The following is a 15,235-nucleotide window of genomic DNA, read 5'->3' as shown; positions in this document are numbered from 1 at the left end:
CTGGCTACCTCAAGTTTTGTTATTTGCAAGTTTTGTGATACTTTACAAATCTGAATCATGAAAGTTTTGTTTCTGAAAACCTCCAAGCGTAAATATTTTTGCTTTAATATCTTGAAATGTCATAAGAACGTAAACAAATTGCTCAGATTCACTAATGGAAAACTGATTAAAATATCCCACAGTATATCTGACATAAATCAAGCTGAAGAAGGAATGATGACTTTATATACTAGCCAACAGGAAAGTGTACTTTCATTGAAATGTTACATAGCTTCAGAATGCTGTAAGAAATAACTGGTTATTTAAGGTCCATCTTTGATATTGAAGACATAGTTCTGAATATATTAGCAGCTGTAGACAGAAATGCAAGCAGAAAGTTCAAATGCAGATTACCTTTAGCTTAAACGTATGGTCAACATAGAAGATGCATTCTATTTTTATTCAAACTAGCATTTAGCAAATAATTGAACATGAGATAAAAGACAAGGAATGAATTATGCAATGTTTAAGCTTGCTTCTATAATTCAGACCAGCCACCATACATTTGTCATGTTTCAGTGCATTTTTGGTATCCTTTACTTACTTTGGAGCTCTCAAAATCACCAAAGAATTCCAAATCAAAAAAGGAGAAAGCTCTAGGAATAGTCACGAAAAATATAGGCACTGATGAAGCTACTATGTCTATAGGGTGTTTCTATAGAAAATAATGGCAAACACCCTTTAACATAACTGTTGGGTTTCATGTTGTAGGAGTGGGTCATTAGGTTCAAGTTTGAGATGGAGTTATTGTTGAAGTTTTTTTTTCTTTATACAATTGAATCTTTTATTTATCAGAGACCTGGTTTTGTTACTCTGTAGCCCAGATAACCTCAGTCCTCTGCTTCCATTGTCCATGGTACAAGACTAAAGCATACGGTCCCATACTCAAATGAACTTTTTGTTTTTAGGCACAATCCACTCTTATTTTATTAATTTATTCATATTACATCTCAATAGTTATCCCCTCCCTTGTATCCTCCCATTCCTCCCTCCCTTCCATTTTCCCCTTACTCCTCTCCCCTATGACTGTGACTGAGGGAGACTTCCTCCCCCTGTATATGCTCATAGGGTATCAAGTCTCTTCTTGGTAGCCTGCTATCCTTCCTCTGAGTGCCACCAGGCCTCCCCATCCAGGGGACATGGTCAAATATGGGGCACTCGAGTTCGTGTGAAAGTCAGACCCCACTTTCCACTCAACTGTGAAGAATGTCCTTTTTTTTGGGTAGATCTGGGTAGGGGTTCAAAGTTTACTTCACGTATTGTCCTTGGTTGGTGCCATAGTTTGAGTAGGACCCCTGGGTCCAGATCTGCCCGTCATACTTTTTTTTAATAGTAGTAGAGCTTTGTGTGGGGTTGTTTTGGTAGTGGGGTGGGTTTTGTTTTTGTTGTTTGTTTGTTTGTTTTTGAGACATGGTTTCTCTGTGAAACTCTTCTTGTCCTGAAACTCTATCTAGACCAGGCTGGCCTCGGACTCAGAGATCTGCCTGCCTCTGCCTCCTGAGTGCTGGGACCAAAGGCCTGTGACACCACCACTCAGCAGACAGGAGTAGTTTTATTGTATATATGTATAGGAAATTCAAAGTTTCAATGAACAAGTCTAGAAAAAAGTAAAAGAAAACCACAACCTTTTATATAGCAATTTGATATAATGCTGTATAATTTTAATGAATCATTAGGATTAGGTTTCTATGAAAGGATTTACTTCTGGCAACCAAAATAAGATTACAGTTTCACTATAATCAAAATTTATAAGCAGGGAGAGAAAAAGACTAAATAATCAGTAATCTTCCAATCTCATCTTTAGCCAAGACACCAGTGTTTTCATGGGAATGTAGTAGATCTTTGCATTTAAATATTTGCTTTTTAAAATAGTGGCAGTATCTCATCAATTAAAGTTGGAACGTTGAAGTAAATCTTTTTGAAAGGCCTTCAAACCCTCATGTTTTATCAATGACTAGATGTTTCTAAATTAGTATATAAAGTGTTGGCTTTCTTTAATTGGCATACTTTTTGTTTGGTATGCACTGTGCTTATTGAAATTTTTCAACCATCATAGATAAATATGATTAGAAATTACTGAATTTTACAAAAACTGTACAAATATACTTATAAATATAAAAATTGCCATATTTTCTCCATTCAACTTTGTTACTTCCGCTTCTATAGAAAGTTACCAAAATGAAAACAAAGTCCTGAAATATTTAAAATGTAAATATTTTCATTTAAAACACCCATAGTCTTAGTTGTTTATTCAAATTTGCTATACATACTTATTTTAATTATGTTTTGCTCTCATGGGTGTCAAACCCGTAGCTTTAAGCATTCTGATGTTCTCTTACTAAGTCACACTCTATCCTGCCCTGCACATTTTCGAATAGCTTTTTACTTGGATAAGTTTGGAAGTTTAATGTCTTATTTCCCTCAAAGTAATTTAAGGATATCCTTAGGACATTGCTGAGAGGTTTTTAGCTGAGTGAATAATCCTTATTTGGAGTGAAAGAAAACACAGCTTTTTCAGTAGACCAGTTTATTTTACTTATGAATGATTTTATTTAACATGTACCTCTTTTATCCAGATGGCATCTGGACTGGTCAGTTTTTCACCAAGGTGACAAATGTCTTAGTGAAACAATTTAGTTTAAGAGGTTTCAGCTCAAGGTCATCTGAATCCTTTACATCTAAGGCAAGCTGGAATATCATGGGGTTGGGGACATAGGATAGAGGCCGCTTACGTTATGATGTCTAAGAGGCTGTGGAGAGGCTGCGGACCAAGTTATGTCTTCCAGAGCATGCCCAAGTGACCTCCTTCCTTACCTTTTACTTTCTAGCTCCTTTCCAAATCATGTCACCATCTGGGAATCAAGCCTTCACCTGATATTGATACTGTATTTTAAATAGATCAACAGATAGACATATAGGTAGGTAGATAAATAGATATTTTCATATTAAGGATTCTGTAGCATAAAATTATCAAACTGACAAATATTCCTTTCACTTGAATTCTACTTGTAGTGATAGCAAATTAGCAATACTGTTTCAAGCATGTTTCTTCAGTAGGGTATTCTGATTGAGTCAATCATCTGCTTATGTATTTTCCATTCAATTCACTCAAATTATGTCCACAGAGTGCCTCCCAATATGACAGAAATGATGTTGAGTCAGGAAGTTGTACAAATGAAAGGATTTCTTGATTCTCCTTGAAGGAATAACATGATTGTGGTATGAGGTATACTAACAGCATGGCATCCTACTAGGCCACCAAGTAAAATAGCCCTCTAAGATGATGTCAAACTATCCTTTTATGTTGCTGCTTTCAAATAATTGTAAAATGATAGTGTAAAAACAATTTATGTAAATAGTGTATATTAAAAATAATTCATTTCTGCTACTAGTTCCCCAGTGTTTATAGACACTAGTTAAAGCATTTCTAAACAGATGGGAATAATTTTAAACACTGAAGGGTAGATAAGAAGAAAAGATACAAACAATGTAGATGGTACCAGAAGATATACAGTAGGGAAGGCAGTAACTTCTGAACTTACATTCAACATTAATCTTTTTTAACTTTAGCAGAAGAGTGAGCATAGTAAGTATAGGCAGAATCTGTGGGTCTGGGCTGGACTTTTCTTCTCTGCTTAATATAGTCCCCGAGTATCTTCATCCACCCACACCTACTCCTTCCTGTCTTAGCCCCATAGCTTCTTTGGTAGAGGTTCTACCAATCAATTAGCAAAAGCATGTAGACCACAATCAAGCAAGGCTTCCAACTATCAATGTTTTATGTAAAAATCAGGAGGTTCTTAACATTCCAGTCTTTATCTCCCTTCTTCTTCCTTGAACAATATTGTTCTTTGGTTCTTACATCATGTGTCCTGTCTTTGTTTTTGTTTTGTTTTGTTTTGTTTTTGGTACATTTGCTCTTTACATTGCTGCTCTACCACTGCATAACTTACTACTCTGAGCCAATGGATCTATTCAAGTGTCCTGCCCTTCCTATTACTTATGCTACTATGGAGTAAGGGATTTTCTGCACCTGCTTATAAACATGAGATAATGGTATTCTCCCAGGAGTACTTATAATTGTATATATTTCTATAGATCTCTTTTGGAACCATGCGTATCTATGCAGTTCTGCTAGAAAAGTTTTCAAAATAGAATTATCTAATGTAATATTCCATGAGAAACCTTTGAGATTGATTATAACAAAGCTATGAAAGTGAGTATCTGTGAAGAAATGTATTGTATATTTTGTATTTTGAGTTCACAGAGACAAATTAAGGAGACAAACAAGCACATATAATTTTACTGTGTATGAAAGACACATGTATACTTGTCTATAACCACAAATATGAAGTGTAGTTCTCAAAAAATTTCATTGTGCTAATAACCTTTTTTTTTTCTTTGCAAGTTTGGCCAGATTTAGAAGTTCTACTTGGTTACCATCTACAAACGTTACAAATTCATTGGTAGAGCAGAAACATAAATGGAGTATGTAGCGTGGTAATGATCTATACAGTCTTATCAGGACTATACGCGTAACATGGGTATTCTAGATTGGTCTGAAGAGACAGTGACATTTTGCTAATTACATTGTGCCTACTTGCATACACTATGCCTACTGCTATTAGTCTTTATCTGTAACTACTGCAACATTAACCAAAAATTGGAGGGAAAATGTATGTTCTTAGGCCTATCAGAAAAGTAATTGAGGGAGAAAATAGGCACCTAAGTCTCAGTGAATTTATTTGATGAACTGATATGACAGGCTATAGCAGAAAATTCACATGTCTATAGGTTATTTAGGGATATTTGCATTGAGAAAAAGAATCATGAATATTAGCTATATTGTCGCTATACCAAGACTGCCTCAAGTTGTACTTATGTTATTTTCCACCTGACTATTCTTCAACACATTGTTTCAGATGTGGTTCTTTATGTGTGTGTACCTTTTCATTTGGGCGATTCTGTGCCATTTCTCTCTTTCAGTGTCCGTCCAATAGGAGAATGAAATATCTCTTAGTTGTCCTTGTTTCTTTAGAATATGCTGGGATAATTAATAGAATGTGGTTCACTTGAGATAGAAGCATACATCTAATGCATAGTCTGAATGAAAAGTCTTTAGGAACACTATAGTAGTAACCCTGGACTAAGAAACTGAAAGCAATCTTGTGCAAGTCAGCACAATGACAGAAGACAAATTAACTTTTCTGAGTTTAGATTTCTCATCTCCACATATGCAAATACTGAAAAAGATATTTTCTAAGAAATCTACCAATTCTAAAAATCTTCTTTTTCTACTTTGGAAGCCATGGGATTTTGTGTGTAGGAGCTATCGAAGAATGATCTTTCTTTCTATGGCCTTGACCAAGAACCACCATGGCCTTCTGGCTATTTTATTTTTCAGGTGCACATTTCACAGGTACTTAAGTAATTAATGTCCATAAAATACTTGGGATATTTTTATAGAAGTTTTCCTTTTGTCCTATGTGTTTATATGGTATCATCCACATAAATAAAATAAATAAATAAAATCAGCAGTTCCTGTGATATGATTAGGGGACATTTATGAATATCAATTTCAAAGTAGTGCTTCACTTAATCTGGGTAAAATTATATTTTAAATGTATATTTAATCATTTTCTTTTATATAGATGAAAATACTTTGTGTTCTGAGATATAAGGGTAATTATGAGCACACTCAATATTTGCGATTAGATTCTCTGTTAATAGAGTGAAATCTGGTTAATTTTGATATACTACTAATTCATAAGGGGGGCAATTTTACCTGGGTAAAATTTATTTCTAAAAGATATGTGAGGAATGATGTTGTTAAGCAGATTTAAATAGATGGCCATTCAGAGACCATATTTCTACTTAAAGTAATTATTTCTTATGCCCTTGCCATAATGATTATTTGCTTGTGACAGATAATTAAAAAGGATATAACAACTTATTAAACTCCAAACCTAGAACTGAATGTAAATGAATGCTTGCAATTAGGTCTAGCATATTCTGGGTTTGCGTCTTTAAGGGTGCTGAAAATGGGATGGAAGGTAGCAGTTTTAGTTTCTTCTCACTTTGAACAACTATTAAAATCATTCTACATAACATTAATCCTCTCAGAAATCTAGACTGAAATTTAATGTGTTAGATTGCTTTGGATTGGTGTCAGTCAGTTAGTTGATTGTTGACAGAAGAATGATGCCTAAACGCTATGCCTAAGAACGCGATCATTGACTGTATACTTCACAAAGGTAGAAAACTCTCGTCCTGTTTTCTGTTCAGCAATTTTGAGGTGTCTCTCTAGGCAAAGAACTATTAGAAACACCTGTCACTGTGGTTTGGTACAAGTCTGGGAGTCACTGCTCTCAGAAGGTGAAGTCATATTTACAATTGCTGCTTTGTAGAGTTGCCATAAGCATAAAAGCCTAAATCCTTCCTTCCTAAAATATACCCCTCTTATGGCAAACAGCTAATATATTGCTATTATATGTTTAATATTTTGAAAAGTCTGCATGTGCTTCAGAGTTTGAAATTTTAATAGAAGCTCATTCTGGAATGAGGTGCCTGCTTGTCTGTGTATATTTGTGCATGTATTTTTCCTCTGGGTTTCAAACAACTTACCTTTGCTGGCTACTTGTGAGGTCTTTCCTAGAAACAAAAAAATCTTCCAATGTGCGATACTGACAATGGCCTAATTGTATTTGTGAAGTTTTTTTTTTTTAAATGTATGCTTTGGCTGCTCAGGTGGCGATGAATATTCCTTTCTTTGATTCATTTAAGGATTTCTCTGACAGTTTTGCATTGAGTACTAAAAGGAGTTGAAAATACAATTGGATTTTCTGGCTTGTGTTTTATGAGAAGTAGTTAATGTATGATGGAATAAAAATTACATGGGAGGTAGTGTTGGCTGATGTCAATTTAATATTTATGGGGTTTATGGATTACTGATCAGTATTTCAAAATAAACCTTGTCTTTCCAGATGTTTATGTGAATGTAAATGCTACTCCTACATCTGTACTTACATCTAATAGAAAATAGCATTTTTTCTCATATTTATATCTCATAGAAAATGAACTAAATTTTAAAAGGGGGTGTGATTATCCTAACTGATTTCATGCTATGTTTGTGGTATGTTAAATGCTATATTTGGGGATATTTGAAAATAGTTTCTTATTAAAGAAACATTCAGCTATAGTTTTTTTTTAATGTAAAAAATATTTTTAAGGGACTGAATCTTAAGTCTTTAGAGATCAGGGACAATTTGGAAAGAATCTCTGAAAGCCAAAATGTTTGGCTGGAGGTATGAGTTTATTGTCTGGGCATGAGTATTAGAATAAACATGAGCTCTTTGTTGGGGCAGTTCTGGTTTTCAAAGGGTAGTGATTTTTCTGCCTTTATTAAGCAGACATTGACAGAGACAATATAATTTTGTTTTTAGTAGAATAGAGTGGTGTTAGGAAGGTAGACTTTGACAGCAGCAACTTGCCCATATGAGAAGCAATATTTTCCAGATGGTAAAGGAAGTGGTGTACGTAATAATAACTTAATTTAACCTATTTTTATTTTTATTTTTGGATTGCATAGAAATCTCGCAACTTCGTTTTGCTGCTTTAAACAAAAGTGTAAAACCCCCAATCACTTCGGGATTATTCACGACACTATTTTCAGGCAGTATTTTAAAACAATGGAGATGAACCCTTTATTTGGCATTGCTTTCCTGGAATACCTCACGCTGCTGTAATAGCAGCTTCAATTTTTGGAACCTCTTTGACAGTCACTAAATCCCAAGAGGTTACTGGACCGCTGCTGAGCTGTGGAGTGGTCCCTACTGGACACCTGCTCGGCCAGCGGTGCCGGTCTTTCCTCTAGACAATTTGTGAGCTGTTTGGGGGCGGGGGAGGAGTAAGGGGGGGGTGAACGGGAGGAGAAAAGGGGAAGAAGGGGAGGGCAGTATTGAATTAGATTGTTGATAGCGTCCCTCCGAGGACTGCTATTAAAAGCACGCTATTCTGTACTTCTCGGCTGCAGAAGACAGAGAGATATTCGTGTTTTCGCAGCATGTTGTAAATGTCTGAGGTTTTGCTCATCCCGGCTTGGAAATAAAAATAGGGAAAGGAGAGCAACTTGAATCAGAAGCTACTAGAAGAGCGTGCAGAGTTCTGCAGCAGTTTATATTTGCTCTGACATTTTGCTTTCTTCTAACTGGAAAACAGAGGACCTGGCATTTTTTAAATGGGCTTTTCCCATAATGGCATTCTTGTATTGTGTGGCCAGAGCTTGCACAGGAGGAAAGCAGGCTGCTGAATTTAGTCACTGATCTCTATTAGCTGTGGCCTAAGGCTATGCTGAGGTTTATATCCCATTTGTACTGTTGCAGCTCAAAAGAAGAATGTTCAGAGGATGACAAATGTATTCTGAGTAGGTATGTTGTTTCATTTTTATATGAAACCCATCTATTTTTTTCTGCTACTATTGGTCAGAAATCAGGTTAATAGGTGCAGAACAGAGTACAGTGCTGCAGTATCCCTGTTAAGGTAGAACAATGGTATTGCAAGCTTTAAAAAAAAAAGCACCCTAGCTGCTTTTAAGTAAAGCTGCATTGTGTACTATGCACAGCACAGTGTACACACACACACACACACACACACACACACACACACACACATGCATGCACATACACACACTGCAGTCAACACTTTCCTAACGAGGTGGCATTATTGTTGAGTTGGAAGGATAGAATCATCTTATTGCTTTAGGGGACAGGAGGATTTAAAGGAGGTACCTTGCATTCCTATTGTACAGATTGGAAGCGTCGGTTTAAGGGCACTGGCAGAATCTTTCGCTTGTTCTTCGCTGCTGCTGTGTCAGTCCACTGTGGAATGGAAATCTTAGTTGGTAGTCTGTTATGGAAGCGCTGTTTACTGTTATTGTAGTACCGTGGTGACAACATGCCATTGAAATGGAAAACGAGCTCTCCTGCTATCTGGAAATTCCCAGTTCCTGTGCTTAAAACATCCAGGTCAACTCCACTTTCTCCAGCATACATGTAAGTGAGAGAAAATAGGATATTAAAGTGGGATTTCATTCATGAATCTGCCATGTGGCAAAACGTGGGAGGGGGATCCCAAATAGCTACATCCCTCAGCTGACAAGATTGAGAAACAAAAAAAAGAAGCCAAGAGAAGAAAAGCAGCTAGACAAACAAAAACCCCCAAGATTGTTACATTTACAGATACTGGTGTGCACATGTTATCATTGTTTTTGTTTTCCTGGAGTTTATTTTCACTTAAAGTGTTAAATACAAATCTTGTCATTACAATGTAGGTATAGCCAAAGGATTGTATGAGGACACTTTAATGTTTAACATGAGATTTTTGGAATTTTTATAAATCCAAAACTGATTTCTTTTGTGTAATGGCTTAAAATCTGCTGATGCTTGATGCTTGTGCTATGTTAAGTATGAAAATGTTTTGTATGTTATTTTGGATGAATTCAAAACATTCAGAGTTCATTAAATGAGCCTTTCTCTGTATCAATATTAATGAATGACTGATAATATCTCTTTCTCAGTTTTCATTCAAGTTGTGAAGTACAAGTTTGAATTGGAGTGGCTGTTATTTCTATGGGCAGTTACTTATATATTCAAAGATTGAAAATAGTAATCTATAGACAGCTGTTTTTGGAAATGTGTTTTAAGTAAAAGGCTATAGAAATACATTGGAAAATCAGTATGTAATTAAAAATACTTTAAGTCTATAATATATGGCTTTAAAAACAAGATCTGGGAGATATGATGAAATGTTCTTTTGAAGTATTGTTCAAAATCTTTTTCTTCTAGAGGGATGAATGAAGGAAAGCTGGGCCTTTTAGAAAACAATTTTAGTACAAGGAAAGCTTTTGAGTAATATGGATGTTTGAATGTTCCCTTCAAAATATTTTCAGCAGTCAGAATGCGGAAATTCTTTTTGCTTTAGGTGAAATATGCATTTAGAAGTCTGTTGCGAGTTGCCGATGTGAAACTTAGTTTGATGTGACATTCAGATGTATGGGGTCAGGTCTTTTGAAAGGTGCTCAGCTGCTGAGGAAGGATGCTCATGTTTTTATTGTCAGTAAAGTGATTCCCTGGAAAGCACTGAAAAATGAGGGCATTTCGGAATCATTTTGAGATCGTTTTCATGATCCCCCTTGTTTGTGTTCTGGGTTCTTTTATTTAATTGGGTAGTAAACTCTTTCCCGAAGTGAAATAATTTAGATGATGTTTGAGAAAATACAACAGCTATGCTTGCATTTCAGATACTATATTTAGGAAAAGCACAAATTAATGGGAGGTGACTGTTAGTGGTGCTCGTTCCAATTATTGGAGAAAATAGGATGGCTTCCTGACTTTATGAATCTTAGCTACTGAGGAATGATGAGATGTATACCAAAAGCAATTTGACTGTAAACAAAAGAAATCCCTGCAAAGATCACCGGCTACAATGAATAATAGTAATTAATGTTTATGGTATATTTTTTTTTACTATATTTCACTGTTCAAATGATCCAAATTATAGTCCTTTTTGAGGCTGGTTTGCCCTTTCTAGGGATGTTTAAATATATGCCTATATTTTATTAACTCTTAGTAGCCACAAGCTCACAAGGTAAAACAACATTTTTAATGAATGACAGTCTTCTTTTGAAAATTCATCTGTTTGACCTGGTTTAGAAAGGAAAAAGTAGAAAACACTGTGATCTTGCAGTGGTGAATGCTGTTTCCTGGGAGTATGCATAGGTAAGATTGAAAGACATGTTTGTGGAGCTAAGGGTTAGGCTAGACTATTTTGACTGGTACCAGGCAATATTATATTAAATTGTCCCAGCTTATTTTTCTTTATAAACATATTACTACCAAATATATGTGAATATGCATGGAGAAAAATGTTGGATATGGAAAAGACTCACTTGGGGAATCTATAAGTTGTTTACCTTTTAGATCACAATGCATTGACTCATTTGGCCAAAAATAATAAAATATCCTGTTTAATATGTTGTTGGCATCAGTACTTTATACTCTAAATCTTTCTGTATGCAAAATGATATTTAAGTTTCAGTATAAAATTTCACCCCCAAATTATCAAAACTAAGTTAGATTACTGGGTCAGGTACAAGTATGTGCTCTTAGAATTGTTTGACTGGCAAATCAATCTTGGATTTTGTTGCTGTTGCCCTTTAAACTCTTTGCACTGCAGTGGAATAGTTCAGTTCAGACTTCTTGGTGTATTGCGATCTGCTGGGCATTGACTTGTAAAACCATGTCTTAGAATTTCAGACGATATTTTGAGTAATCTGAAATCTAGAGTTATTCACAGTTTGTGTATAATCCCCTTCTGTGTGTTCCTCTGCAGCACGAACAATGCTTTACAATGTTTTGTCATTGCATTCTGTGATTCGTTGACTTTGACTGGAATTGAATATTTTTCTCAAAAAAGGGAGCTGCCCAAATCACGTTTTCTTAGTTATAGTACCACTGTGTTGTAGGCATCCCGCAAGTATTACGAAATGTGAAGGCTCTCACGTGGTCTTCCTAAGCCCAGTGTCAGTGCTGTTTAGCTCCAGCTTTGCTTTGATGCTGTAGACAGGTCAGGCCTGCTATGCTAGCATCAGCTACAATACAGAATGTTTCATTTACTGCAAACATCAAACAAAAAAATGTTAGTTTTGTCCCCTTTGGATTTTATACTTCAAATTTATTTTTTCTCTCTTTTTTTTTAATCGTTGAAGTGCCTCAGTATTTTCAACAATGTGTCATAATAGCGACTATGGCCCCTTTAAGGAAAATTGTTTATGTAGCATAAAATACATTTCATGTCAATTATGTTGTAATGTGTTAGGGGAGACAAATGATTTAGAATACTTTTTTTTTTCTGCATAGACATAGTCTTTCCTCCGCAGAATGGTATCCTATCCATCTGGATTTCTGAAGGGATTGTCTTAATAGAAACTGGGCCCTTGGTGACATGTTTGTACTACCCGTCTGTTCAACAGTAGGTTGAAGTGCAACCTTAGCCTCAGGGAGATTTTCCTGGTTAGTGAAAACTGCATTAGTAAAGACGCTCCTCTTGCCAGGTGCAAACCATATGAATGCCCCTGTCATTTGGCTTAAATTAATAAAATGGAAAGGGCAACCACATCTAAGTGCTTTGCCAGTGTTTTGGTATTCATTGTTTTAAAACAGCAAATGGCTCCTTCAGGCCAATGTTATAGGATGAATGCATTGTTAGATTCTAACAGTATCAGTAACTAGCAACCTTTTTTTTCTCCACAGACAGCAAGTTTTATCAGTATGAAAAGGTAGAAACTAACTAGGTGAGAAGTAGATGATGCATTATAATAGTGAATTCTAGCAAGATAGGTACTGTGAGATCTTTCCCTTAGATTTTTTTTTAACATTCTCAAGCTAAAAGATGGCAGCTATTAGTGAACTAATTTGAACTCGAATGAGTCTTGTCCTCCTTTAGCCCCTGTTAGCGTTCTGTTTAAAATTTGTTGAATATGTAAACTATATTTTATATTTAATGCCAAAAGTGTAGTGTTCCATAGCAATTTCTTTAATCAATAAAATCCCATCCTTAGATCACCCCCCACATATACTTTGCATGCTATATTAATTTCCCCAATTTCTGGATAATTTAAAGGACAGCTATAACCAAAATGTGCATTTTTGGTTTGATATTGTCTTCGCCTTCTTTCCCCTAAGATTGCCCTGTCCTAATTCATGGTACAGATCAAACCTTGCAGTTTGAGAAATCTTTCTTAGCTACTGCAATGCTTGAAACTGTCTCAAATTAAGTAAGACTATTGAGTTGCTTTTTCAGTTATCACATAAGCTATTTTTTATTTGGGTGTCTGATTGATATCTCTTTGCTACATAACAAAAGTATATCAGTAAATAATATAGCCAATGCATCAGACAGATTTGTGTTGCTCTGTAGCTTTCGTGGCATGGTTATCAGGAATTTGCATTGTCTTGGTTCGTAGAGGGTTCTCCTTATCATTTATTAATAGAAAATCACAGTGACCTTTGACGTGATTTGGAGAGCTCACACTTCTTTTAAGTAGTGCAGGAATCCCTTCTGTGATACTCCTCAAAGATGACAGTCCACGTCCTCCTTCAACATTGTCAGGGAAGGAGAGCTCACCTCCTCCGCAGAGCAGTGCCTCTCACCATGGACAGCTCTTATTTGTATTGTGCGAAATCAGTGCCTCCTCTCCTATTTCCTGGAGTCTCATGAAGCTAGTCTAGTTAAAAGCGTTTCTTGAATACAGCCAAGCTTGGAAACTGTCCCATGTGTCCTGGTTTCCAGACCCTTCATGCTTCAGTTGTTCTCACGCACCATTTCTATGTTAGGTTGTGTATTAGGTACTGTGAATGGGATGCAGTATATGACATCCCACTAGGGGAAGTCAGCTTCTTTAGTGTTTGCAAACTTTTCTTGTTGAGGCCTATGTCTAGACTGTTCTACTCTTTATCGACATTTATTATTTTAGCTATTTAAGATATTTTTGTCTGGCATGTACAAATAAAGTTAAAATGTTCTCTTCAATCCCGTTGTGTATTTTTTTAAAAAACTTCTTAAAAACCATTTAATGAACTTGCAAAATGCTGCATGTAAACCATGTATATATAAAAAAACCAGATAGTGTCTCTTTCACTTTTCAAAGAATTTTACCTGCAAATAATTTATCTTGATTCATTGTTTTTATCCTTAACGAGATGGTGCTGTCCAGAATTCCTTTCCACAAAACAGCTGCCCATAGAGGGGCAAGAGGTACAATTGTTAATCTTTACATTGTTATGAGAAATCCACAATTCTTAGAGACTCTACTCATTCAACTTGACAGAATGTTCAGGCAAGATGTGTGTAGAACCAAATATGAGAGGAAAGAGTGAGAGAATATTAAGAGACTGGCAAACATCAGTATAAAGAAATTGATTGCAGTTAAAGAATTGAGAGATGGGTACTGAGCCTGACATGGTGGTGCACTCCTGTAATCCCAACACTCAGGGAGGCAGAGGCAGGCAGATCTCTGTGAGTTCGAGGCCAGCCTGGTCTGCAAAGTGAGTCTAGGACAGCCAAGGCTACACAGAGAAACTTTGTCTTGAGAAAACAACAACAACAACAACAACAACAACAACAACAACAACAACAAAGAGATAAGTACTACAGATGATATTTTAAGTTGAAATGGTAGGGAGAGTATATTACTATGTATTCTTTCAAGTCTGTACCAAAGAGGCCATATCCATGTTTTTCTAGCTTTTCACAGCGTACAACACTTTTTCAGGCATCTTGTAAATTGAAACTATCACAAGTAAGAAACAACCAATTCAATACACCTAACATCCTGCACATCCCTGACTACCATCACAGCATACTGCATGATTTGTTGTTTACCATATTTGTGTGTGACTGTGAGCTGTAGCCTTCACCTCTCCAAGCATCACAAGAGCCATTCATATTGCATGTGGTTAATATAGGAAAAGTTCACAATTCAGAATATTTGCTTCTGGATGCATGTTTTACAGCAAATAAAGTCTGTGTATGTGTGTGTGTGTGTGTGTGTGTGTGTGTGTGTGTGTGTGTGTGTGTGTATGCATGCACGTGTGTATGAAGCTATTTTAACCCAGGAGCCATCATATTCTAAATTAGTAGCATTCACCAGTTACTTGGTGTTGCATGCCAGGAATAATTGCCAAGTGTTAGGCAGATGTAGTCCTTGCAGTCAATCAGAATGACTATTCTTTTATCTTCCATTCTGTTTTTAGTCATGTTTTACTTCTGGAGAAATTCTGAACCAAGATAAGAATTAAATGTATTCAATTTTGATAACTGACTTAAGGACAATGAAGACACTACAGAAGAAAAATGGGCCTTGAGCCTAATAGGGCACAAATTGAAAAGAGGTACCATAATTTAAAATTGCATACTATGTAATATTCAAAATAAAGCAATTTATGCTTAAAGCTGATTGTATCATTTTACACAACAAAATGGAAGGCCATCCTTCATGTTGGACAGGAAATAATTTATTGGTCAGATGCTTTTTATCACATAATGGTACTTACATAGCTTCCCAAGCAGCAATAGTTTCATCTAAACTATATAATGGAATTTTTGTTTAAAGTGACATTATATCATTTTCAATTACAGT

The 15,235-nt window shown here is 35.8% G+C and overlaps 1 protein-coding gene across 6 annotated transcripts in view; it reads left to right on the top strand.

Moving 5' to 3' along the window:
- The window catches only part of KLHL13 (kelch like family member 13), a 157,791-nt gene that overhangs the window by 90,346 nt on the left and 52,210 nt on the right, over positions 1 to 15,235 (top strand). Inside the window, exons 1-2 of one of the 6 annotated variants that reach the window (XM_084789217.1) lie at positions 8,082 to 8,465; positions 8,977 to 9,089. The exons of 3 other annotated variants lie outside the window; for them this stretch is intronic. In XM_084789217.1, coding sequence (XP_084645343.1) covers positions 8,992 to 9,089 — 98 coding nt within the window. In that variant the 5' untranslated portion in view covers positions 8,082 to 8,465; positions 8,977 to 8,991. Of the gene's footprint in view, positions 1 to 8,081; positions 8,466 to 8,817; positions 9,090 to 15,235 lie in introns of those variants that run through there. 2 more of the 6 variants (XM_084789218.1, XM_084789216.1) reach the window with 2 other exon arrangements.

The sequence above is a fragment of the Acomys minous genome (genome assembly GCF_964271855.1).
Source record: "Acomys minous genome assembly, chromosome: 7".
Lineage (NCBI taxonomy): Eukaryota > Metazoa > Chordata > Mammalia > Rodentia > Muridae > Acomys > Acomys minous.
The sequence above is the reverse complement of the archived record's forward strand: the minus strand, read 5'-3'. Positions and strand labels throughout refer to the sequence as shown.